The sequence below is a fragment of the Bacillus rossius genome (genome assembly GCF_032445375.1).
Source record: "Bacillus rossius redtenbacheri isolate Brsri chromosome 4 unlocalized genomic scaffold, Brsri_v3 Brsri_v3_scf4_2, whole genome shotgun sequence".
Lineage (NCBI taxonomy): Eukaryota > Metazoa > Arthropoda > Insecta > Phasmatodea > Bacillidae > Bacillus > Bacillus rossius.
In genome coordinates, this window is record NW_026962011.1 from 6689100 (window position 1) to 6716593 (window position 27494).

At 35.8% G+C, this 27494-nt stretch overlaps 3 protein-coding genes across 26 annotated transcripts in view; 1 reads left to right on the forward strand and 2 right to left on the reverse strand.

Moving 5' to 3' along the window:
* Positions 1 to 1640, reverse strand: part of LOC134542455 (DNA-binding protein Ewg-like) — an 88794-nt gene extending 87154 nt beyond the window's left edge. For 8 of the 16 annotated variants that reach the window (XM_063386739.1, XM_063386724.1, XM_063386738.1 and 5 more), the window contains exon 1: positions 1153 to 1594. The gene's annotated coding sequence lies outside the window, so the exon portion shown is untranslated. Of the gene's footprint in view, positions 1 to 1152 lie in introns of all 16 variants that reach the window. The other 8 variants (XM_063386737.1, XM_063386730.1, XM_063386732.1 and 5 more) reach the window with 4 other exon arrangements.
* On the forward strand, positions 1086 to 19180 carry LOC134542457 (5-demethoxyubiquinone hydroxylase, mitochondrial). 3 transcript variants are annotated; one of them, XM_063386750.1, is made up of 5 exons: positions 1086 to 1277; positions 5369 to 5541; positions 13178 to 13334; positions 16209 to 16358; positions 17048 to 19180. In XM_063386750.1, exons 3-5 carry the CDS (start codon positions 13184 to 13186, stop codon positions 17323 to 17325), a joined length of 579 nt encoding a protein of 192 aa, XP_063242820.1. In that variant the 5' UTR covers positions 1086 to 1277; positions 5369 to 5541; positions 13178 to 13183; the 3' UTR covers positions 17326 to 19180. The 3 variants fall into 3 exon arrangements, with proteins under 3 accessions (XP_063242820.1, XP_063242821.1, XP_063242819.1); XM_063386751.1 differs by lacking the exon at positions 5369 to 5541 and having other exon boundaries at positions 1102 to 1277; XM_063386749.1 differs by lacking the exons at positions 1086 to 1277; positions 5369 to 5541 and adding an exon at positions 1463 to 1716.
* Positions 5847 to 27494, reverse strand: LOC134542456 (protein shifted). Of its 7 annotated transcripts, none has more exons than XM_063386744.1 (9): positions 27472 to 27494; positions 26293 to 26429; positions 25479 to 25576; positions 20552 to 20696; positions 20283 to 20426; positions 18096 to 18317; positions 13043 to 13138; positions 10888 to 11097; positions 5847 to 9111 (listed from the first exon to the last, which is right to left on the reverse strand). In XM_063386744.1, the coding sequence occupies exons 1-9, from the start codon at positions 27474 to 27476 to the stop codon at positions 9062 to 9064; spliced, it is 1107 nt and encodes a 368-aa protein (XP_063242814.1). In that variant the 5' UTR covers positions 27477 to 27494; the 3' UTR covers positions 5847 to 9061. The 7 variants fall into 7 exon arrangements, with proteins under 7 accessions (XP_063242814.1, XP_063242816.1, XP_063242812.1 ...); XM_063386746.1 differs by lacking the exon at positions 27472 to 27494 and adding an exon at positions 27143 to 27289; XM_063386742.1 differs by lacking the exon at positions 27472 to 27494 and adding an exon at positions 27047 to 27134.

Consider the following 27494-nt stretch of genomic DNA (forward strand, 5'->3'; position numbering starts at 1 on the left):
GGGATTATATTCTATTTTACGATATCGGAAAATTATATTTAAAAAATGAAAAGCGAGAAAAAAGTGTGTTTATTGTTCCCCACTCAAAACCCCTATATCCCTGCGCTTGTCCCGTAAGAAAGTATGGGTGGTAATGACATAAGCGAGGCCATATTGGAGACATCATCAGTATTATGGTATCGTGATCTAGGATAGTCCCAAAAATTTTCCCAACTATTGTAAAGGTAAAAAATATGAATTTTAAAAAAGTACGTTTGCTTACTTTTATAACTTAAATTTGACTTAAATATGTTAATATAATTTTTTAAGTATATATTTTGTGTATTTAATTTCGATGTAGTCCCATAGCACCAACGTATACTCTATTGGACAAAATGTGAATGAAAAATTAATTGCAGTTTAACACTGTACTTGGTAAACATTATTTAACTCAGCAACATTAAAAAATATACAAATAAAGCAGTCTGTAAAGGTGATTATTTTAAGTTAAAATTGTTCATCTCTCTTGCCCTAAGGGGAGTTTCAAAAGGCTGAATATAAATGGAAGTAATTAAGTTTTTAAAGTAACCTGATGGTTGTTTAAAAACCAACATGCACAGGCAAGAGAGGGTACATTCTTTATGTAGATAATTAAAGCACTATAATGTATATAAAATGTTCTAATATATTAAAAACCCTTAAACACAATGCTTACTTAACTACATATCGGAATGACAATGAAATGCCATTCTGATCTGTCAATCTGAAAATCAATAATGTGGTTACTCCCGCAAAAGGATTAGTTTTCTTGACTTTAAATAACATAAGCAGTGGGAATGTTCATCAACATTAACATAGTAGCGAAAAGTATACTTTGCATGAAGAAATTGCGAAACGATAACGCGATTTGTGCACAATTCTTTACCGCGCACGTAAAATTCATTTTTCAAGCAAGGAAAATATGGCCACCCTCATATCAGGGAACAATAACATTGTTTGCACATTAAAACACGCATCTATTTTTACTTTTGGGAGAGAATCTGCCTCTATAATAATTTTTCGGCCTGCGTTTCCGCTAAATACAGCAAGAATAGCCAGTAGGTACCGAAAGAAGCGCGGTACAGCACTGAGCAGGCCCAGTTAAAATTCAGGAGACTACGGCTGCGTACGCACCTGCGTGAAAGGAGGGCCATTTCAACTCGAAAACATGCCTCACTGCGATGTTCCACAAGAATCGTGACAACTGACAACACTTTGGGCTTCTATTGTACCTCGTAACACTCCAACATCGTCACCAGGTACCGTAAACGCTTCTCACTAAAAAATCTAGCAGACATCTACGAATATCGATCGAATCCTTACTTTCCGAGGAAATCCACAACAAAATATTTGTGGTAGCCATGTTGCTCGAGCCTGCGCGGTAGACACTTTAGCAGACGATGCGAATTTTCGGTACGGCTTGCTTCAGTCACGAATATTTCTCTGTGCAGAGATACTGCGTGAGTTTAAAATTACGAGTAGAATAAATTCAATTATATATTATGCTTACCTTCAGACATCACAAGAGACATTTGCCGTTCATTGATTCATCATTCTTTACGTTCTCGTGCGAAGAAAAAAGCCGAACTTTCATTTCATTGGTCTAAAAGCGCCTAAAAGTTAACGCTCCTGACATCTGTTGGCTAAACAAAATACTTCAGCTGTTTTCAATTTTGACTTTCGTACAAGGTTAGGGAGGTGTGTAATTTTTATTATAACCAGCAAAATGTGTGTTTGGCGTAAATATTTACGTAAAATGGCAAGTTAGTGGTAAATTATTATTTATACAACACGTACCGAAGCATATTGGGATCACAAATTTTATAGATCCAACCCGAATGTGGGGATTCCAAATCCATTTAAAAGTAATTCTTTTTTACCTCAAAATGCAAATTTTGTATTAGTGAATGAATAAATATAAAGTTGCGTATAAAGAGCCCATCTGTTAAATATAGTTAAATGTACATAATAATATTGGCCCCCTTGTTTACTGGAATTATGTGGCCTGCTTAAACAAATACATCATTTATATAATTATGCCAATGGGTGTACACAAAAGTGGATCAAGGCCTTTATCTGTACCCAATTCCTCTTAACCTACAAAATGTACACTTTGTTGATTGAATATTTCTCCATGATTAAGAGACACATGACAGCCCTTTCACACATTCTGGTCCTTTCATGCCCATGGATGGATCTAGGCTTTCATTTGCACAGGGGCAGAAATTAACAGCCTTCCCCCTCCCCCATAATACTGAATAACTGGCCACTACACACTGTTTAGACTGATGAGCCTGCATCTACCCCTCTCTCTCTCTCTCTCTCTCTCCCCCCCCCCCCCCCCAAACACACACAATGTTAGTTACTCTTCATTCATTCCATCACTCCTGTATCCTGCACGGCCTGTAGGTAACCATGCCATCCAAACCCATTAAAACATGAGTAATAGAGATAGCCATTGAAAACATGATTATTTATGACTTAATTCAAAATATTTTTATAGTGTTCAATATTTTTTTTCTATTCTCTGTTAACACTTATTGTAATCTAAAAAAAATTGTTATGCCCTCTAACCTGGCACCCGGGGAAAGTTGCGTTCCCCCCCCCCCCGTGCCCTTTCCCCTTCCTTTCCTAGATCCATCCCCATTCCTGCCTTGGATTAGGAAATGAATCTGGTGTAATTTTGTATTTGATACAAATGGCATAAATGTAACTTACTGCTGGAAGAGTACCTAATATGTTGACATACTTAATGCAAGATAGTGTTAATGGATTACTCAAGCTTGATGGACTAATTTAGTTTATTGTTTATTTTGATTGTATAATATTTGGTGAACATTTCCTCTAATTCCACTTCACCCCCCCCCCCCCCCCAATAATCTTTTGTGCTCATCATCTGCTTTACTCAGCTTACCTAGCAATCTGAATTGACCGGATAAAGCAAGGCAATATATTAAATACATATTGTCAGCATACTACTACGTGTCAAAGTCAAAAAGTGATAAAAATGATTTTAAATTACTACCTGCCTAATAAAAGGCAAAAATATAACTCGAATAAATGACGAAGTCAGTATCTCAATCAGTAGACAAGAAATTAAAATGTTACTATTCCGACCAAATCACAATAACCAAAATATTATTTGTAAATAACTGAGTTTACTTATTCAGTTCTGCCACTTTTTGACTTGTATAGTTCACTTAGAACTAAAACTTTGTATCTCAAAAATAAATATGTTCTAATTTATTATGACAAAAACTTTTTACTAGTATAATTATACAGTTCAATATGTATTAAATAAAATTATATTTATTTAGTAATTACTTAAGTGCTTAACTGAAACTAAGATATGAGATCTAGATAATTATGAAATAATTTTTTTTAGATTATATAGGCTACATTTATTTATTTTAAAAAGTGGCTTACATTAATCTGATCCAGGGATTACATTTCGAACAAGTAAGCTATGAGGTTTTCTTAAGCCCCTAAGGAGGAATGTGTAATTCTGGGCAGGCATTCACTAACAACTATGACTTATTGTAATCTTCAAATTCTAATTTATTGAGCTTGCTCATCTGCTAAGTAAAACAAAATTATAAGTATCGTGCTTACCGTTTGTTCTTATTTGTACCTCACACTACACAAGAACCTGACATAGTCAAGGTAATGGTATTTACATCATTTTCTCACCTACATTTTTGGGAGATGCATCAGAAGGCGGGCTGTTTGAGTGGGAAAGACTCTGAATCAAAATTCTGATATCAAAAGAAATTTGCATCCAAACAATATATTTGTGTTGAAATTTACATTCATTCTGAACACAGTGCATTCCTAATATAAATAAATATACAAAGCTCAAATATAAAAAAAAATAAAATAAAAATACAATCACAGTTTTGTCAAAGTTTAAAAACTTTTACAGAACCTGTGTTTGTGAAGTTTGCTTTCATATGTATAAATTTTAACCAATGAAGAAGTTTTGAGATAAAAATGCAATTATTCATTAGAGCAGCAGAAGAATATGAAATTTGGCAGAAATACTGAAATATGCGGAGAAAGATTAATTTTTATATTAATGATTTACCTAACTAAAACAAGCATATCAGGGTAGTTATTATACTTTAGATGGATAAAAATTAAGGTTAAGCACCCAGAAGCTATCAATAATCTGCAAAATCTGAATCTGCAGCCAGATTGGGTTAGTATGCCACCACTTTATAATGATGATGTCATCAGGAATGTTCAGAGGAGCGGTCACCAGCACTTACAGATGTGTAGCCTAATACTCCTCCTTGATGTTGACTGTCAACTTCGACGATATTGGCAATGGTTTCAAAAATTTTGACAAAAACACACGACGACTTCTGCCCCCCCCCCCCCTCCACACACACACACACACACACACACACACACACACACACACACACACACACACACACACATACACACACATGTTTCAGCCTGTATATCGCCATGCAGAGTTGGGTTTGAAGGGCCCCACACACATTCCAGAAATCCTCAGAATAAAAACTGCACAGGCCAGGTCTTACGGGATACATGAAGTGTGTGTGGCACACAACTGTACAGTTTTGAAGGACCGTATAGTCTGCCAGAGATGAAAGAAAAAATAATCAGTTAAGACTATGCAGGCCGACCTGAACGTGCGAGACCCCACGATGCCAGTCCAGTTCAGTTGATGGTGCAGAACCATGTCTCACGACGTAATGGAAGATTATATAAAAACGTACAAATCAGAACCATGCCTTTTGTTGGTGAAAAGTGACAAATACTAAGACTGATTTGGGGGGAGGGGGAGGGAATCTCCACTTGCATTTAGTCGAAATTATAAAAACCATTAAGCAAAATGCCACGAGATATTTACTCTATAAATAAATAAACAACATAAGGAGTGCGTGCAGGAAGGATAAAAATATGTGTGCCAGTATTTTGGGACTAACTTCAGTTATAACAGCAGGTTTATGTGGCAGTTTTTGTAACCATTCTTTACACCATACACTTTCTCATTTTTTTTAACATGTAAGTTACCGCATATCAGTATAGATGATAATCTTTTTCAAACATAAATTAACTTTTTTATATCACTAGTCAAGTAGGTATTTAAAAAAAAAAACTGGTATTATAAGTTTTAATAATATAAACTAACTAACATATTTGACTTCCAACACATTATTCTTAACAAACTGTGCCTTCGACTTGTTGCGCTCCAGAGGTCACCCAATATGTTGAACTGAATTCAAAAATACCTAGCGAGTCCACGTTAACACATCACGCAGCTCGGTAAACAGCTGCACTGTTAGTTGGCACGAGGCTGGGTGGTCGTGTTGTGTAGGTGGAGCATTGCTCTGCACCTCCCACCCGCGTGCAGTACCTAGACTCTGCCACACTGCACCATGTCTCGGCCACGCCCATGGTGCACCATCCTGTAGACCACACTCGGAGAGGCCACGGACCAGTGGCAAGAAGCATCACATCATGTTCAGAGAAAGTGCACTTTTGTGACAGGTAACTTCAGCAATGTTTTTAGTGCGACAGCTGAATATTCTCCCATCATTTCTGATAAAAAATACTGATAAATGGTTGACTACCCTAATTCTAAGAAAATAATAGTATTTTATTTAATTTATTCGAATAAAATGTAAAGGAGATAAAAAAAAGTGCACTCATTCATGGGAGGGACAATAAAATCTCCTATCTGCAATTGTTGAGGTGACTACAATGTAAACATGTAGCAGCCTTGGAGAGGGCTGGCTTACTAAAAAAAAAATGGGTTTCACAATTCATCACAACTCAATAAAGAAAGCATTTGAATTTCTACACATTTTAGTATGTTTTATTAAAATACAAAGTTATGCATACAAATTATAATGTTAGTACACAGGCTTATAAAGTATTTTACAATTATGTTTCAAGGCAATAACTGTCATTTGATGACTTCAGATATCAAAACAATATTTTTTTCTCAGTAAGCTAGGCTATGCAATTTTTGTTACAAATAAAGTCAAATATAAAACTACAAATAGCAATAAACTAAGAAATATTTTATCACAGATTTATGCAGACATTTCAAAAGCACAGAAACTGCGCTATTTATTTACAAAAAAAAAATGTATATACTAAAATACAAATTGTAAGTACATAAGTATAAAAAGTTTCTAAATTTTTAGAATTTATTATATAAATTCTTAATTCAACATGCAAAAAGTAGAACATTTAAATACATAGGCTATAAATTTACATAGAACAATTACAATTTTAAGTATTCACCATATTAAACTATTGAGAGCCAGCAAATGGTTCAGCAGATCACAATAAAAATTAACATTCTGCCATATATGTAATAATTTGCTAGCATAAACTACATACAAAATATCGCTAATTTTACACTACAAAAATAAAACAGTAACCAGTGCACTCAATATATAATCACTAGATAGTCGTAAACTTTTAACATTTATGGTAGCAGTTTTATTTCAGTTTCAGAATTCTGGGTATTCCAAATTTGTGACTGACCCCTGGCATCAGAGTTATAAATCAAAATGACGCTGTGAGAAAGCCGCCATGTTTATATCTTTTTTTCTGTTGAAAAGCACACAAATAAGTATTTACTGACATTAAAATTTTGTTTTAAAACTAAATTTTAATAAAAAAAACATAATTCATCCTTTTACCATCAAAAAAATTATAGAAAATATTTTAATAGAAGTTTGGTTTCTTACAGTTTTCATTAAGTAGGTAGTTGTACATTGGCTACACTATTGTTATTTATGCTAGTTAAGTAATGTTTGCAAAAATATTAAAAGCTACTAAAATTGATGTAATATTGAATTTTTCTACATAAACAACACACTCTCAAATACTTAGCTGTAATGTGAGATAAAAAAAATGTATTCATCTGAAAATATTTGTAACAGCATGAAAAAAAAAAATACTGCAACCACACTTCTCAATGTTTTTCACTAACATTCAACTACTGTCGTAACAATGTTTTGGCCTAAAATATCACAGCTTATTTATTCTGTGCTGCCATTTTGTGTCTTCAATTTCTAAATATGATTTATATTTAAAATTTACAGCTCAGCCTTTTTGGTAATTACAAAACAAACATTTTAAGTTTAGTCACAACATGGGTAAAATAAAAAATGGATATGAGCACAATATGTATACTTGTATTACCAATGTTTGTCGGTACTGCTATAGTATATATCATAATTAATTCTTTTACATCAGCAATTACTCAGGAGTCATGAGTGTCCTTAAATTAAAAAATATAATATGGAATATTTAACTACAAATAGTATGACACAGTTAAAGTCTGTATTAAATTTACAGGCAGCTTACATGCTCCAAATGAATGGCATGGTAGGGAGGACCAGATGTCTTGCGAGAACTTTCAATTACATAGTAGAACTAACATTTCTGTTGTGATAAGCATTTAGAAACTGCTGGATATTGACTAACATAGAATACCCTCTTATATCGCATAATCTTCGCACTCGCGTAATCGTTGCACCCATATTTTAGGCCGTCAAAATTGGGATAAAAAAACTTCTCTCATAAACTTGCATAATGTTTTTGGTCCCGCTAGTAGATGCCGAGCGCTTTGTGTAGGTATATTTTCCGTATAAAACAATGTATTTTAAAGTAGAAATCTAAAATTTAATTTAGGTCATTACCACTTATTTATTTAATTAACGGAAATATGAAGTTGTCTAACGTGTAAATTTTCTTTTAAAGACTTTTTAAACGTTATTTCCTTTAACTGATAGTCTGCGTTGCCGTGGCATACCGCTTATGAACATGTAGCCAGCGCTCGTTGGCATTATTCATGTTTGGTTATGTTACTTCCCGTATAGAGCGCGCGCACGTTGTCGAATATCGATATCTCGCCGATTGGATGCAACGCGCGCTCTCTGTCAGGTGCCGAGTTAACTACATTTGATAGCCTGCATTCTTTCGTGGCAAGTGTGTACTACGACACGTTAGTTCACGTCAGATTCAAGTGGCTTGCGTTCGCGTTAGAGTTTTGGTTTTTCTATTTAAAGTTGAAGAATGGTTTTTGTTTAATGAATTATTAATATAGATTGTTTGGCGTGCTCTTGTATACTCCACCTTTTTTAAAATAAACGTACTTTCCATGAACTGGCTTTGTTTTTACGAATAACTTTATCTAACATAAAATTTTTTTACCGCATAATTGTCGCACCCCTACTTTTCAAACTTGATTTTAGAATAAAATGTGCGACGATAATGCAAGAAAACACGGTATGCACAATTTTAATGGCACTGAACTAGCCAAGGAAAAATTAATCAGTGTAGTTGGGAATGTTTTTGTCAACATAATATTAATTATAATGTAATGTTTTCATCGCCACACAGAACAAACAATACAGATGTAAAATTGTAACAGTTAGTGTGCAGCTGGGTTGTGCCAAGTCATGCACATTTTTCTCAGCCTTCTGTGCAATTCTGGAAAATATGTCGAAGAATGCAAATTTTTCAAACTACATACCAATATTTAAGATCACAAGGCATTTGGTCCCCACAGTACTATATTTTAATTAATTTAAAGTAGCCACCTGACTGGGCTGCCAAACAGTACGCAGGGCTCCAGGAGTTACCATTCCGTTTACACTCTGCTCAAGATTTATTTACGAATAACATTTAAGAGCCATTGCACTTTTCTATACATGTTTTGTTTTTAAAGTATACTTTTTGGACAGTGATAAAAGCAAAAATCTGGTATTTTGGGTTTGGCAAGTCTCAGAGACACATTTCTGAAACGAAGACTGCACACCAATTTAGCACCTCCCGGAAAGACGTGATGTGCAAGCCAGTGCAACCTTAGCGCTCCTGTGCTTTCATACCTCTTGCAAACAGCCAGGCAGTCCCCTTAAGAGAAAATGTGTAATGCTATACAAAGTCCATGATTGTAATTATGGCACAAATTTAAAAGCATGCTTACTTCTATGTCATATAAAAATGAAGCCAGCAATACTTTATTTCTACTTGATTGTTCCTCCATTCAAACATCCAGTTTATGGTGACGAGAGCTGTTCCCATGGTGAGGATTTTCTGTTAGAAAGATTAAAAAAAAAAATTACAATTAAATAACTCAACAAACCCAACACAGTCATGAAAAATATTGTTTACATTAGCATCTGCCAGGGACACTCCTATGAGTACAATGTGACCCACTCCGCCCCCAGTGTTCGAACCTCCCGCCAAATGCATAGCCAGTCTCTGTCCCAGTAATTTTTATATTTCATTATTAATACCTTCTTTCTATTTTCATGTAATGCCACAAGTGTACGTGTTTCCATTTCAGCAGGTAAACAGTAAGGACGAAGCAGTGCTGTGCAATTGGATTTTTAGAATGCACCCCATTCCAAAATATATTTTACAGATGTCTAAAATTCAAGTAACATAATATCTACAGGATATTCTTGTAGAAGGGCATGTTTTATTTTCAATATTTTTATTGTAGTTTTTTTCTTTTTTCACCTTCAGCACGCTTTTGAAATTGGCCATACAGCCATTCTAGTTCAGTGGTCACATGCTCCTTGCAGTCGTGACACCTTCCCCATTCCCAGTCTCCTGAGTTCACAGCATCCAGGGACATTCAAACTTTGTTTTTACTGATCTGATTTAATCCACTGCTTTGCTAATACTTTAAAACATTTTTCATTTCCTTCGGAGCCTTACCTCAGGTGGTAGACTGGTTAACGTAATTATTTAGCATGTCCCTTTACGGACTTTGGAAATTTAACAACGAGCACTGAACGTAGTCCAGGCCACGAGGTGACCTGGACCGCAAAATATATAAGTTCCATGCCACTTAGCCTTTTAAACTGTTTAAAGTAATTAATAATGTAAAAATCAATGTATAAAAGCACCACATAAATAAAAGCAGTCTTAACAGATACCACTATGTATTTTTCCAAACGACCAAACATGTATTCAAGCAGTTGAGACTAAAATATTATGTGGGATACCTTAAGAGTTCACTTAATTAAGATCATAACTGTAACGTTCCCAATGCCTTAAGAGTGGGCCAGGTCCTGCAGATGAACGAAAGGTGGAACTTCAAGTCTTGTACCCACACGTGTCACGTCACAGCCCTGTTAAGTTGTGTCTCCATCAGGTCCACGTACCTTTCTACATGGTGGCACTCATGTTCACTGAACGATGACACATCTTTTAGTAACACCCATTAAACCTCTGGGACATCAACATAGAATAGCACATTTCTTGCTGCTGGTTTTCTATTAGTACATATTCTTAACTCCTCACTATATATAATTAATTTCCGCAAAGAATGAATCCCTACTCTCAATAAAATAAAAACTTAATTGCATCAGTATTGGAAATAGTATTAGCAGTTTCACTTATAAAATTATTGTGATTGTTTCATAAAAAACATTTATTAGCAAATAAGTTGTAAGAAAATTAAACTAGAAGAAAATATACCTTACTGACGGGGAAAAAAGTAATATGGTTGCACCTCTTCAGTTACAAGTAATTTACAAGTAAGAACTACATTTGCTGATGTGCAATGAATTACAAGTAAAAAAGTGACTGTTACCAATAACCTGATCAGGTACTTGTAATTTGAAAAATGCCATCACTGTGCATAACAAAGTTTCTATCACAACTAGTAGAAAATTTAAGGTTTATCTTTTACCTGACTTCAATAAGCACCTGATAGCTTCCTCAATTTTAGAATATTTATTAGAAACTGGTTCATTCTGACGATCTAATGACTTAAAGATCCATTAAGAAGTTTAACGTTCAACAGTTTTGGAGCAAAAATATCTGATTGGTTAGAAGTTATTTCTAAACACAACTCACTCTGGTGACACTGACGTCCAAACCAGCCGTCATCACACAGACACGTATTGTCAGCCTGGCACGTTCCGTGGCGGCACGGCTTGGAGCACAGGCTCCTCTGAGGAACACGCCGGCCAATCTCACAGTGATCGCCACGGAATCCCCCAGGGCACCGGCACTTGTTCACCCCGTGGCATCGTCCCCCGTTCAGGCACGGCACAATGCACTTGGCTGCAAGACAGACCTATGTGAGCACACGGCACAACTTGCACCACAAATTGGTTAGTCGGACATTTATCTATGCTTTCTCATTACTTAATTCACAAATATTTTTTGTAGGAATCATCACTTTCAAAAAATTCAATAAAATTATGATTGTGGAATGTGGTTTAAGGATTCTTGGAAAATGTACTATGAATCACTAATGGGTATATTTCAACAAGAGAATGCTCAATGCTTATGGCACGTGAAAAATAGGCAATGTTTGAACAAGCCCGTGACAACCCTAAGTGACTGACTCGTAGAGCGGCCAGACTCAGACTATTGTGGTGGGGATGGAGTGAGTGGAAATACTGATGTTGCGCCCCTCCCCATCACCCTCAGGCCTTTACAGGAATTATTTATACTAACTTTCCGAACATGTCTCGTAAGCACATAAAAACAGAATTCATACAGCATTACAGAGTCATTCAGTGATGAGCGTATTTATTATATTAATATTTAGGATGTATTGCAAGGAACCACCCCAGAATTTTCCTAGAGTAATTTCAGTACCATGGGATAAAAATCCATATTCTCTGAAATGCACCATTGAGTCACTTTGTTACAGTTGAAATTTACATGCAGAAAAAAGGGCAGTAATAATAATACCCAGTGCAAAATAATATATTTGTATCAATTGGTTAAACGGCAAGTCTACTGTAAAAAATGCTACAAAACCAAATTCGCAATCGTGATGCACCTGCCAGCTTGGAGATGAAATGGCAGACCCATACAAGGCCTTGAACAGAACCAAAGTGCACTGAGGTTTGGCATCACTTAGGTCTGTTTTCATGGGTCTCAATATTTAACTTGTTTTCTGTGCCATTCAATTTTCTGTTTCTGTTGTCTTATGGCCAGATGTACGATTCTGCTCTTCCATTCATGATCCAATGATCTTTGACCAAGAGTGATCTAGGAATCATTTCTTTAAACGTCATACCAGCATATATTTGAACTACACAATTTTTGTTCGTGTGAAAAAAAAGTTCATAAATTTTCAATCTGCACAAACTGGCCGCAACAGTGTCAAAGAACTGTTAGGTGGGCTAGAACAATTTGAAATCATTACAATCAAATGTGACATGGCAAGAAAAAAGTTGATGTGGTCATTGCAAGATATCAGCTCATGTGGTATTAAAAAACCAGTCCTAATCATGAATAGGTTTCGTTAAAATAAGCCTCTATTTATATGGAAAGTAGTTCTGAAGAAATAAAAAGCCTTGTTGAAGTATTCAAATAATATAACATACATTGTGCAAACTTAAATTTTTTTATGTGGGAGGTAGTTTTAATATTTAACTCTTGAAAAAGCAATGTTAATCATAATCATACGTGAAATTATACATAAGCTCAAATTTTTAACATCATTCTCTAATATACTTACTTCTGATTACAATAATAATCTGTATAAAGTTGGTACAGATATTAGAAATGTCTGCTCACACGATAACCAAGATCATCGTCATGATCATGTTGATCTGTTTATCTCCAAGTTCTCAACGTCTTCATTCGGTACTCACAACACAATAGTGTAACAGAAAGTGTGATCAAACTATGATCAAACCAGTTTATGAAACTCTAATAATGAAACTGGCAATAAATAATGTTAACTTTTGGAAAGTGTTGCAGTTGGTACAGTTTTAAGTAAGATATTACATTGGCCAACCTGAGAATGTAAAGGCAGCCCAAGCTGCATGCAGAATTAACTATATTTTGTGTAATCATGTATTGAATGCTTAATACTTAATAAACAAGTAAAGTTTATACATAGTTATTGATACATCTTAAAGTGAACCATACAACTTGAACAAAAATGCTGACACTTAAACCAATTAAATAATTAAATAATTAGGGTAATTGATTGAAATATTTTTATTAAAACTGCTTGGTTTTTTAATGTGTAATAACTACTTACAAAATTCGCATCTTAATCCGTAGTACCCTTTGGGACATTCACATGTGTCCTTTTGAATGCACTTCCCTCCATTGAGGCACTTTTCTGCACAGATCCCTGCAACAGAAACCAGCATTCTTTAATCTGTGTTTGCAGCTGAAGATGTTCTGCTCAAGATGGGCCAGCAAGCTGCCTGCAAAGAGTGGACTCCGAATGTTGAGTGCCAACCCCGAAGTGCACGCCATCATCCGAGTGGACCATGCAGGAGAGCTGGGCGCAGACAGGATATACGCAGGGCAAATGGCAGTGTTGGGTTAGTATCCTGTCCACACTATCACCATCTTTAACATCATGTAACTCAGACATACATTACCAGTGCATGCAGCATGATCGGTTAAAAATAAACCTTCTTGGAATTATTCCATACTTTTTTTTACAGTGTAGAGTCAATTATCCAGCATTCTGTGGTTCTACAAATTTCGTAATCCATCACCAATCCAGCATTTGCATTCAGATTTTTTCAGGTGGATTCTCCTGTTGACCTTGGCTCCCAGGTCACACTGCATGCATTTTTATTTTGCTTAGAATTTATAGTTTCAATCAGTTTTTATGTCAGTACAGTTTTCTGTGGGTTACATTTCACTACTACCTGCTAGAAAACTACTGTTTTTAGCGGGTTACATTTCACATTTTCACACTTGTTATTCCCATTTTAACTGCATTGACGTTCAATAATCAGTATGGTAGTGGTCCTTGACATACCGGATTAAAGTCTTTTAAAGTATATATAAGTATAATAATTTACAAAGAGTACACTAATTAAAACATGAACATATCCCCTAAATTTATACACTCGGACACTTAATTTCTCCACCACACACAGGAAGGTGCATTGCACAAGTGTGTGTCGTTCATATCTTTCATAATAGTTCATTTAAAAATGTAGGGGGGAATGCAAGCTGCATGCAAGTTTAGTTTTCAGATTTTATGTTACTGATACTTTATATGGTCTGTTGTGTTTGAATTAGAATTTAAGCCAGTATTTTGCAAGATGAATAACTGTAAAAGTGGTTTTATATTAATTTATAATGGTTAACTATATTTTTCTCAGTATAGTTAGAACTTTTTAAAAATGGTGCAATCTACACTGCTCTCAGTAATTCAAAGAAACAGAAGAAAGCCAGAAGCTTTGCACAAAAAATTTATCTTGGCCTTTTCAACAAAACATTTTGATTACTATACAGCAAATAGCCTTTGAACATTATAAATACTAGAAATGTTAATGCTGCTTTAAGACGAGGATAATTCAGAAAAAAAAATTCTTCATTTGTTGATTGACAACAGACACTCTTACTTAACTTTCCAACATAATCACCATACACACAGAGGTACTAGTCATAACATGTAACAAGTTTTGAAATAAATTTCTTCAAAAAATCTACCTGTGAATGAAGCCACTCTGGAACAGCATTTTGAAGTACATTGTCCTCGTCAAAATGTTGCAACACAAGCCACTGTTTCATGTGCCTGAAGAGGTGGTTATCACTCGATAAGTCAGTACCAAATCTGGGCTGTAGAGGGGATGATCAAAAACATCCAAACGGAAGTGCTACAAAAGTTATTGGGTGCTTCTAACTCTGTGCAGTCTAGCATTATCGTAAACCAACCAGATACTGAAAGTCAGCGTGACATCTGTTCTGGACGACTCATTTGAGTTTTCGTAATGTTCGGCAGATTTTCTGTGACAAGAGTTAATTTCTACTGATGTAGCAGATGATTCAACTGCAGTATAATCTTCTAATTCCACTCAATACCTACAGACTAGCTTATCACAGTAACACAAAAATGATGTTGCTATCTAAACCTATCTCTTGCACATATGCAAAAGGAGTATTCCTCCCCCTTCCCACAAATTACCCTTGAAGTTTGTTCACTGCAGCCTTACCAAAATTTTCAGGATTCGCCACTGAAAATTTTTTTTTAATAGATACCATGTCAGATAATATTTTGCCAGCAGCTATGTTTTTGATCTGCATATTAGTACTTGTTCATAGTATAACTTTCAAATACTTTTTTGAAAATTTATTGCAATCCAGGCAGACAATTTTTCTGCAATTTATTGGCTTTAATTCCAAGGGCAATTAGCATATCTGACTTCAATTCTATTCTAATACTAGCGAACCGCCCCGACTTCGCACGGGTACAATTTATCGTAACGTACTCATAAGTATGGAATACGTTGTCGCGCTGAAAAGCACGTTTTTATTAAGTAATAATGATTATTTTCCTTGCTAGAAAGCTCCAATGAACGTGTGCGATCACTGCTAATCATAAAGTGCTGTAGGGCGAAGCGCGGCCTTCGACGCACTATTTATAGGCACGCGCCGCCAGCCCCCCGGCCAGTACTGCGCAACCGCTATGTCACTGCATTTAAATCTGTGATATCTTTGAAAATATTTATTTAAATTACATGCTGTAAAGAGGATTAATGCTGTATTGCTTAAAATCGCTTCGTAAATAAGCCATTATTTCTCGTAAAAAGTAAAGGATAAAAAATGGTTATTGTGGGTTATCCCTAAGAGATAAACATATACCATCACAAACTTTTTTTGTAGACCTTTTTAAGGTGTACAATACTGTAGCACATTATTTTGATCTATCTCGTAGGGTTCAGCCAGCGTTTGCAATGTAAGCACAAAAAAATGTGTTTATTTACGACTTCACATTAGAAACCTCTAAAATTATGTGTCTCTACTGTATTATGCATGTATTATGCATGTATTATACATATAAACCTTCCTCTTGAATCACTCTATCTATTAAAAAAACCCGCATCAAAATCCGTTGCGTAGTTTTAAAGATCTAAGCATACATAGGGACAGACAGACAGCGGGAAGCGACTTTGTTTTATACTATTTAGTGAAGCACCAAAACATTTGTCAATAGTTTCAGTTTTTCAATCCAATTTTTTTTTCACTTGGTTGGAAAAAAAAGTCTTGGAAATGCTCTGCTGCACACAGATTATTCTCTGAAAAGATAAATTTTATTAACAGCAAGTAATGTGTAGGTATTAATTTTGTAATCTAGTAATATTAATGTTGGTCACTTCAGACATATGTTTGGTAACGTTCCTGTGAACAACCTTAAAGTTCTTAAGGAATCACCTCAAATGAGAATACTTTTGTAGGTAATTCAGCCATTGCTTCACAAATACAACACATGTGGGATCAAGAGAAGGAGCATAAGGCGAAGTTTGAAGAGTTGATTTATAAATACAGAGTTCGTCCAACTATCATGACACCCATATGGAACGTAGCAGGATTTATTCTTGGTGCAGGTAAGAAAGCTATTTATTTTGTTTTTGATGTCATGAACATGATGTGCCTTATTTTATAATAAATGCTAGGTTTCAAAGTGTATTGGTAATGAATCCTGTAGAAGATATTTCAGGTAGGTCAATAAAAACAAGCGAAGATTAGGAATTATAAATACTTATTATAAAAATAGCAACAATAAAAAAAATCAACTATATTGTTGTAAAAACTATTGAGCCATAAACACCAAACAGAAGTAAATAAAATCCCTTTCGGCACAGCCTACAGGCGTAGGTAGATTTCAGAGTATCTACTACTTCTTGAAATGTTTTCGAAACTTCTATAAACTTCTGGATCCTTTCAAGAACTCAATATACATTTTATTTATTTATTTAATAATTGTACCATGCCTGCAAACAGCAAATGATTAGCATTAATTGATAGGCACAACACTGATACAATATTTTATTATGTTGTCTCATATTCAGTACTATGGTCAGGTTTCCTGGTATCTTTATTTATTGTTTGACATTATTTCAACCAATCGCCGACAGTAATATTTGTTTGTGAACTTACATATTTGTTCATCGCCCAGTTAATTTCTGCAAGTGTTAAGGAAACATGTACGTCCACTCTAGACTCTGGGTCTGGAGTGTAATATTCTATGGAGGAAAGTTATAAATGTTCGGCTCCGCCTGGTGGCTTGCGGTAGGTTCCGCCTTGCTGGGGCAGAAGGCTGCCATGGCGTGCACGGTGGCGGTGGAGTCTGTGATAGTGGATCACTACAACGAGCAGCTGCGCACTCTCATGGCAGACCCTGGGGCCAACGCGGAGTTGCTGGAGACCATCCGCAAGTTCCGCGACGACGAGCAGGAGCACCACGACCTGGGACTGGACCACGGGGCCGAGCAAGCGCCGTTCTACCAGCTGCTTAGCGAAGTCATCAAGTTTGGATCCAAAGCAGCCATTAGTATTTCTAAAGTCATATAGCTGCTGTATGTTTGTTTGCCACAAAATATTTAAAACAATATAACATGGTATGTGTAAATGATCAGTCTGAACTCTAAAGTTATACATGCCAATTAAGTTCGTAGATGATTGTCAGTTTTCACATATGTTTCCCCAATATGTCTTTTTTTTTCAATTGTTAATATATTATATACTGTGCTTCATGTAAAGGTCACTTAGAACTTTATGAACTTGGTTCATCATAATGTCTTTATTAATGAATTTATATAATTCCTGAAGACTGACATTAGGACATTCATGCAAGCAGACATACTTACCCAGTATTATAAACTCCTATCCCCAAAAATCATTAACATGTTTTACTAATGAATGACACAATATATCACAGAAAAAAAGTATATTGTAAAACTGTATAAGTTAATACAAACAGATGTAATACGTGCACTGTGTAGCTCCTCACAACCGGCATGCCTACAAGTAAGTGTCCAAACTTCCATTAGCGCACCTCTTTAAAACTTCCGTAGCAGCAATTTTATTTTTTATTTGACAAGACCATCAAGTTTTAAATGGGCTTAAAAGAATATTGGTACCAACACTGTGCTCATTAATTATGCTACGGGTCACACCCAAACCTCCCTTCTTCATCACATAAATCTGAAGTGAAGGAAGCAAACTAGAAAGTGTAGACAGGAGTCATTTTTTGATAACAATTTAGGATCATAAGCATAACTAACGTAATGTGCAACATCTACCTCTATTTAGTGAGATCCAGTTATTATTTTGATATGTACCTCCTTCACAGTGTCGCCCCTGGAAGCCAATGGGGCAGCTGCAAGTTCCCGGAGAGGTACAGCTGCCTCCATTCATGCACTGAGGATAGCACAGCGCTGTCTTGCAATACTGCCCCATGTAGCCTTCTGGACACTGGCATATTTTATCATGGTTACACCAGCCTCCATTGGCACAGCGCTTGTCGCACTCCGGATCAGGTCCTGAAAGAGTACGTCCCCCACCTGAGTGTAATCAGGATGGCAGTCACGAAGCACAGTATGATTCAATCTGCAGTGATTTAGAAGTACATAACACAGGCAGAGACTGCAAGATACTTTGAAAGCATAAGCATCCTTCACCATAATTAAAAATATACATTAATTTTATTCAAAATACATAATTTACCAAACATTAGAGCACTGACATATCCACATCCTAATTAAAACTGACTCCATCAATATTTGGACCTACCCAGTAAAATTGCCAAAAGAGTGACAACTTGTGGTTAATGTCAGGGACAATAGCACACAAAAAAGCATGACAATTTAGAGTTTAGTGGCTTGGCTTATTACTCAGGACTTGTAACAGTAAGCAACTTTATGATTTTTTTTATTTGATTTATAACATTACTAAATATAGCTAATTTTTTTACTTTTAATGTGCACAGAAAATACTCTTTAGTTTCTAAAAAAAAAAACTTACTAGCTGAATATAATAGATATTTAATATACAGTAGTTTCAAGTAGCCTATGAGATCGCATCTTTCAAGTCCAATGTATGAACTAGTCCAACAGGAATGATGCTACTTGGAATCTGATAATTTACCACGAGTTGTGCACAACATGACATATTATAACAGCAAAGAAAAGAACACACCAAAGGTAAATGTTATATAAAGCATATAGGAAATAAATTCACAAAAATGCCTTCTGTGATTGTTTTACATAGCACAAAGATGAAGAAAAAATATATTTATAGAAAATTCTCTGTGAAGTGAAAAAGGTGTAAAAATCTACTGAGAATTTGTTAGATGTATTTCAAAAACCACTGTATCAATGGTTACTCAAATAAGAAAAAAATAATTAAATATGTGTGTGTGCATGCATGTCTGTGTGTGTTTTTTTAACATATTTTAAATTACTGCCCTCTGTAAGCTAAATGGCAGGCACAAAACAAAAACACAAAAAAAAGGTACATTTATAGAAACAAGGGCAGAGAAGATGATTGTTTGACAACACTAGACAATATATACAACACAACATAACATACTTACGAAGTCCTGTGGTTAATATTAATTTAAATAAGGGAAATCAAGGTTTTTTTTTTACACTTATTTTGTTGACATATTAGTTTTGCACCTGTAATAAATATTTTTATTTTTTATTTACAATAAATTATGTGTATACTAGATGTTTTCTGGCCAGTTTCACAGAAAATTGTTGTTGTAGCATGCTCCGTCACAGTGATTGCTTCTATCATTGGGTATCTGCAGTTTACACCCCTAGCGGTCTTTGGTCGTACTACGGAAACCAATCCAGTCATGCCACCACCGTTCTCCACCCCTCCAATCAAACGCTGGTTCAAGTATCCCGGCAGCTGTTATCAAAACCGTTAGGTGACCTTGCATAGCTTTTTGAGATGTTCCATTAGTTTACAACCAAACCACAACACACATAACTCATATCACTGAAGTTTGGATCATAGTATTTAAAGAATTCTTTATAAAACTGACAATTACACCAGGAGTGTGATAAAACCAATACAGTACATATTGAAATGATTTCCTACTCGGTAAGAGTGGCACACTAAACAGTGCCCTAGAAGCACAATGCATCCTAAACAAAGAAACAGGTACAGTGATTTGTATACGTAAAGTAATGATGAGGTGCTGTGAAGTTATTTTGTAGAACAGGATTTAACTGAGCGGACCAAAATGGAGAGCACATTTAATTAGTAAAATTAATCTTGAGGCTTCTGCACATTTGAATGGAATGGAAAAAATTCGTAACAAAATTTATTGTATTTAAAATTTCCAGATTCCACTCAACATATATGTTGGGGGGAAAAGAAACAACATGTGCTTAAAAAATGTTACTGAATGGACTTTCTATCAGACTGTAAGGCTGTAAACTAATATCTATAACATCCTTAGTAGACATATTTTAACATATCACTTGTCAAGTGATGGGCAGCATCAGCATACTCACCCCTCTGAACACACTCTTTTCTTAGTCGCAGTCTCAGAGGTGTCCCAGGAAGAGCTCGTCCCTTACGAGTTTCAATCTGCAGTCCAATGCCAAATGAAGCAATACCAGAGTTGTTCCCAGAACATGGTAGAAACACACTAAAAACTTGAACAAACCATTTTACAAATATGCTGTAGTACTAAAGAAAACATGTACTCGAAATAAAATTCCTTAGTTAATAAAAAAGTACCTATATTGACTGAAAATATTTTTCACTGCAGAAGTCATACCTTTTGGTCTCCTTGGCACACGCCCTTTCGTCTTTATTGATATCACGGGTGGCTCCAGTATGGTTTCATCAAAGGATTGCAAGTTATCAAAATGATAATTGTACTTCTTGACACCAGATTTCCAAGTAAAGTTTACATATGCTACCTGCAACAGATACTAATATGTATTAAATATGTTCTAACATGCTACGAAAAGATTTTTAAAGAAATACATATTTTACATAAATATTCCATATTCTTGACCTGCTATATTATTTACTGACCTGTTTTCACCAAACCTTTATTAGCTTCACCTGTACGTATTTATGAATGGACTATGTAAAAAAATCTTTCCATTCAATTTTTACCCACTTTTCGATGTCTGAATGTGTTGAAATTTTGCATACATATAAAGATCCTCTGACAATACAATATTTTGATTACTTATAACCTTACTGTTAAGGGGGATGGGGGGGGGGGGGTCAGAGGGTAGAAAAAAACTAATTTCAAACTATAGGTAATAACCAGGCTTTTTGTGTATACATGAGGTTAGAACAGTTCCCTAGCAGACAGTTCCACCCATATGCAGATACAGTATGGTGAAAAAAACCTGTCACACAGAAGAAAACATTCAATTACCGATTTTCGCAAACAGATGCTACTTAGAATGTTCTTTTGGCATTCTTACAAATAAATGGCATTTTCTCCAAAGGCCGCTGAATGTAACCATGCGGAATGCTGAAACCATCAAAAGGGGTGTTTAATACTACACAACTTTGTAAGATAGAGGGATGGCATAGACTTTTGACAGCATTCTAGCATTCTGAATGTTGTGGGACTAGACGAAGGTGAGTCACGATCAGCTTTAACAATCACAGAAGAGTCTGCAGATGATTTATGTAGTGCAGAAAGATCTTTGTCACAGCAGAATTGAACGAGTTATTTAAATTTCTTTGACAAAAACAATTTTGTTTCATCGTTGGGTTCTTGATCTTGTATTACTGAAACTGTGCACATTTTTAGAATTCTGAGTGCTAACTTTTAGTAATAATTAGGCCCACATGATGTATTTTATATTGACTAATCAGTCAACATGCGTGGCAAAAACAGTGGTACGAATTCTTGTACAAATGTCTTTGTTTTATGTTTCGAGAAATTTGTTATAGACATTTTATCATCTAACAACAAATTATATTCATTCAAACAGTTGAGCTTTTCTTCTTGAGTGTGATATTTTTAAACATTTTACTTTAAAATACACACACACAAATTTGAATATACCTGTTTTGATCTTTCTTGCAGCATCCATGACAACAAAATCTGGGACTAAACTTGCTCTAACCTCCCCCCGTAAAATTTTACTGAAGTAGGCAAGGCAACAGATCATTAATTCCAAATTACTGGGATAAGACGGCATGAACCAAAGAAGCCGCTGGGAAACAATCCGTGTGAGTCAAGTATCTGAGAACGTCTGAGCAGCAATCACTTGACACGCAACTGAAAGTTGCCCGTGTAGACAGCTCCACGACACTCTGTGGCGCGACCGAGACGTGGGGACCCACGTCGCCCATGTGGAAGGGTCCCTTCGTAATCAACGGCAGCTTATGGGTATCTTCTAACACGCCACTCGGTGGTGCCAAGCAGTCGCGTCACCGAGTGGTCAGTGTGCAAGGGGCCTTGTGGTTATTTCCAGTAACTGCACTGGCCAGCAATTGGGTCGAACTTGAATGCTGCATGTTCCAGCTCCAGTGCACTTGCACTGGCTGCAGTGGTTTTACCATGTCCCAGGAACAAAATGCACAGAGTGAGTGCACATTGAGTTCATGCAATATTTCTTAATCAGTACAGGGTTTACAGTGAAATACTGCAGAAGGCAATTAGTTACCAATAAAAAAAATCATAATAAATATTTGTAGAAACAGCTTAGATTAGTTCACATTATTAAAAGAGGAAATTAAAAATGTCATAAACAAAATGAAAATTTTAGATTAAAATCATAATAGCATAATACAGATAATGTATTTCATCACAACTAACAAAAAAACAGATGGTATAAATGAAAAATTTAATTATTTGTTGCATGTCATTTGGGATTTATAAGATTTTTTCTTCTATCACCCTTTAACAATGCTTAAAACTAGAACATCAGCACAAGCAAAAACTTAAATTGTTAAACAGTGAGCCTTGAAGTTTGCACTTTTTCTCAGGGTACATATTCAGTTACTGGTAGACACTGAATTGCATTTGTTACAGGCATTCATATTTCACATATATGTGAAATGTTTGCATTTTTCTAGTTCTCAGGTATGCACTAGGTGTAGTCGAAGTTCAGTTCTCTTAAACACTCAATTATTAATACCATGCTGACATCATAAGTCTATATGGACAACAACTTCACTAGCTTTCTTAAAATTAATTAAGAATTTTGAAAAATACTTTATCAAAATAACTGCCAAATATAAAAAACTTACATTCATTTGCCATACTTACTATTCTAGACATAACAAAAAATAATCAAAACAATTGAAAGTTTTTCATTATTTCCCTGCTTTGGACTAAGCCCGTTTGTTAAACTACAGAAATCAACATACAATCAATGCAAGCTTGTGAAATACTGACAGTACTGATTCAGTAGAGTGTTTAGGGACTGAAATCAGACTGTATATTTGGGTTTTATTTGTTGTCGACGGGACTTTCATGACTGTAGTGGGCTCCAAGTTAGAAAATGCCCTCCACTTTGATTCCAAGTGGTTCTAACCAATTCCTGCCCACGAGACTAGGTCCCTTGCCTTTAGCCACTAAAACTGGTAGTCTACATTGCTTAGTCTTTGTCTTTACCAATACTTCTCGGGTCCCCGTGATTCCCAATCTTTCCTGTGACCAAGTTTGCAAGACTAAGTTTGCATCTGCTAGTGCTGGTAGGTCCGGCCACAATCTCTTGTAAGTTTCGAAACTGATGATTGAGAAACTCGCTCCTGTGTCAATCTCCATGGGAAGTCTCTGACCATCTAGCCACACATTTAGGATAATCAGGGGTTCACTTGTACACCTACTAGCCGTTGTCTGAAACACGCTGTAAACTGCTGACTCATCCTCTTCTCCAGAGTCGGGTTGGTTTTTCAAATTGTAGGTCCCAGCCGTGTCCGCGGCATGCTTCCCAGACTTGCCCATCTCCTTCCGGTCACGCGCTCCGCTGTTCACTCCTGCATTCCTCTTCCTCTTCCTCTTCTTTGTAAAACACATTCGTTCTTGGTGCCCTGTTCGAGCACAAAAATTGCACACTGTCTGAGTGTGTCGGCAGTGGTTTGGGCTGTGGTCCCCGTTGCACCTCCAGCAAGCGCGCTTGTCAGCTGCAGGTTATTGGTTCACCTGAACTGGGCTTTGCTTCTCGTAGTCCCTAACCTATTTTTTGTCATACCTGATGTGCCCTACCTTTATCACTGCCCCCGCAGTTGGGCTCGGCTGTGCTCGTAGATCATGGACATTGCGGCCTGTGGCTTCCACAGCTGTTGCCAACTCAACCGCCTCCTTAAACGTTGTCAGGAGTGTGTGTTGCACCTTTGTATCACGAGCAACACACACCACCCGGTCTCGCAACATGTGATCTAAATCCTCAAAATTGCAGTGGATGCTAAGTCGTCGCAAGTCCGCCACGAATTCTGCCACAGATTCTCCTTCGTGCTGATTTGTTATGGAATTTGAATGATTCCACAATCTCACTTGGTTTAGGTTCGCAGTGTTGTGCGAGTACCGCCAAAATGTCGGGAAATGCAACTTTGGACGTTGGTTTCGGGGCCACTAATGTGGTCACGAGGTTATACAGCTCTGCTCCACAAATGGTAAAAAATATTGCCCTTTTTTCATTATTGTCTGTAATTTTATTCGCCACAAAATAATATCCCAAACGTTCCGAGTACGTGCGCCACGTGTCACGCCCTGGAACGAATTCCCCAAACACGGGAAACATCGCCATCGCAGTGTTTGTTTACTTTTTCCCCGCACGCACGCCCGGGTCGTAAAATAAAATCCTCGTCGCCACTATTGTGTCCTTCCTGACATGCTGTTAGTGCTTCGCCCGCTGTTCAACATCTTCCTTGTGTCCTTCCACTCTCGAACCCAATATCAATTCACTCACCCGAACAACTTCACAAACACCATCTAGCCGACCCCCGCAGGGCCTCCAACCTCTCCACTACACAAGTCCTACACAACAAGAAAAATTTCCATTCTTTTGATAACAAATTTGATGACAAAGACATGTGAAATTCTCAACAATTAGTTAAAAAAAAATTTTGCCTTCAATACGTAGAAATTAATCAATTGAAATGGTATCAGAAAAAAAAACTGTAGCGTTTATTTTTAACTTTTTCACAACCATTTTCTTCAAATTTAAAAAATAAAAGAGCAAGACTTTGTGAAGGTAATAATAAAGTTTTCAGCTGCTTTGTTGTACTTTGTAATACTCTTAGTATATATTTTAACAGTTTTTCTTCTCAATAATTTGTAGCTGTGTTGTGATCCTAACCTTCTCACCATGTTTACAACCATACATATTAGTTATTGATGTGTGCACTTAACTGTAAATCTATTTTTTATGTTCATTCACACACATTATTGGGTACATATTTTAACATAACAGAATTACATATCAGAAGTATAATTTATTTGCAAGTAAATGACAAGTTCTTTTTTGTTAATGCACCTGTGCACATCCGTCACCTGTAACGACCAACAGTGTACACAGTGATGATTGCAGCAGGGAGGAATGCTAATAAAATTAAAAATAACAAATGTTGGCACAGCTTTGCCCTGCCAATCTACTACAACTCTGCAGTCACGTGACAAGCAGTTTAGTCATTCAGATGCCTCTAAGCCATCTGTAGACCATCAACTCTTTATGCCGAGGCTAACAGATTCATGCACAGCAGATTTTAAATTGCCAACATACCTCTGATGGTATTATTGGAAGATACTGTTCAAATTTTGGGTCCAAAATGTATGGCAAAACATGACCATCTACAATTGCGTAGATTTCCATAGCGAAACCTGCAAATATACAGAAAGATTATTTATTTTGTCAATACACAAACTTTTATAATTAATTTAAAAAAATTAAAGTCATTTAAAAGTAAAGGCCCTGCTACAATGTGATGGTGCTAGCTGTTGCTACTGCACTGCTGTCAGCACAGTACTGGTCCCAATGTGTGTCAGTGAAGTTAAATTAAATAAATAACTAAATCCAAGACAAAGCATTATTTCTAAATGTTATTAAGATTCACTAACTTTTTAATTAGTACTAATCATAAATAACATATCTTCAAAATTTGTTTCATTTCCAGCCTAATAAAATATAAGCTTTATAGAGAAATTAAAAGTTTACTTATCATTCATGTTATAAACAGACCACTATTTAGTATGTTTATTTACGTATGTTTTAGCCTGCGTTTTTAACCTCAATAACCAGTAAATATCTTGAAACTGCACTACGTACAACTACACAGTATGAATCCGACTGACGCACCTCACAAAAGATGATAAACTGCTGGCCTACTGCTAACCATCTGCCAGCCTCAAGGTAAAACTGGGCCATAACAGCACACAGAACATAGCAAAGCAGCAAGCTCGAGTTAAGTCAAATGTGACATGGGCCAGTCAAATTTTATAACTGAAAGCAGTACTCAACAGCATGAACAAGGATTGACCTATTGTAGCCAGGCGTTAACTGGGCAATTATAAATAAATGATGGAAAGAAAAAACTCACCGCTAAACATTTTAACTTGCTGTTCGTCAATCCACAAAGAAAGATCCCCATTTTTATGAGCACTCTTAACAGTAATTGCAAGGGAAATTAATAAATATAGTCTGAATATGCCTTCCACTGTCGCTGCAGAAAACATTCTAAAAGGGTGAAATAATTGTTAGTAGAGCACCAGCACAAACAATTGGTAGAAACAAAACCCAAAATAAAATCTACATGTGATCTGTAACTACCTGATGGTAAAAGTTCCATATCACATATCCAAGTTTATCCTTTGAACCTGATGGCATAGATTGCATACATTGATCTTGTGGTATATGAAGCTTGCTGTTTTAATTTTGTATATAGAAAAATCCTGGACAAAACAAAAACTTGTAATATAACAATGTATTATGATATTAAAATGTATGTAAAAGGATAAATTTCCACAAGACCTGTGGCATAATTTGTTTGTATTATGATATTCTAGTTTTTCGAGGTACTAAATTAATTCAGCAAGCATCATATACCTTAGGATCATGACATCAGGATCAAGTTATTAAATTTGGATACATATGGAATAATTACCTCAAAATAAATTGATAAAGCAGAGCGCTTACAAGTCCGCTGTTGCCAAATAATTACTCATAACCCTATCATGACTATTCTAGCGGAATTCGTTTGCAAATTTAACAAACAATTGTAAATGTATGAAAACATATAACTAGCTAAATGTACATTTCGCACAATACTCAATTTAAATATAGCAATAAACAACCTCGTGCCACAAAGCATCCTCTACATACTATAAAAATTAGATTTGTAAACAAATTCTCTATTGTATTTCATGAATGTAAACACCCAAGGTAAACACCTTTGTGACTATTAGACCATTCCTGTTAAAATTGGTAGAGAAAATTTATAACCGAGCAAGTGTATTGACAACTCAGTTAAATATTTTCACTGCTAACATTTACAGTGCCTACAAACAATTGACACAGATGTCTAACATAATCAACGGCAGTAATGATGGGTTAGAATTAGGCTGAGGGAAACGGATATTTCTTTCTGGGAAACATATTCACTGCTAGATAACTCAACCAAAAAGGCAAAACTTCGTATAAACTGTATAATGAATAAATAAATATAACGTGGAATCTATATAGTGGCAAATTATCGTATGGTAAACGATTATAAACATACATCATGATCTTTTGACCTATATG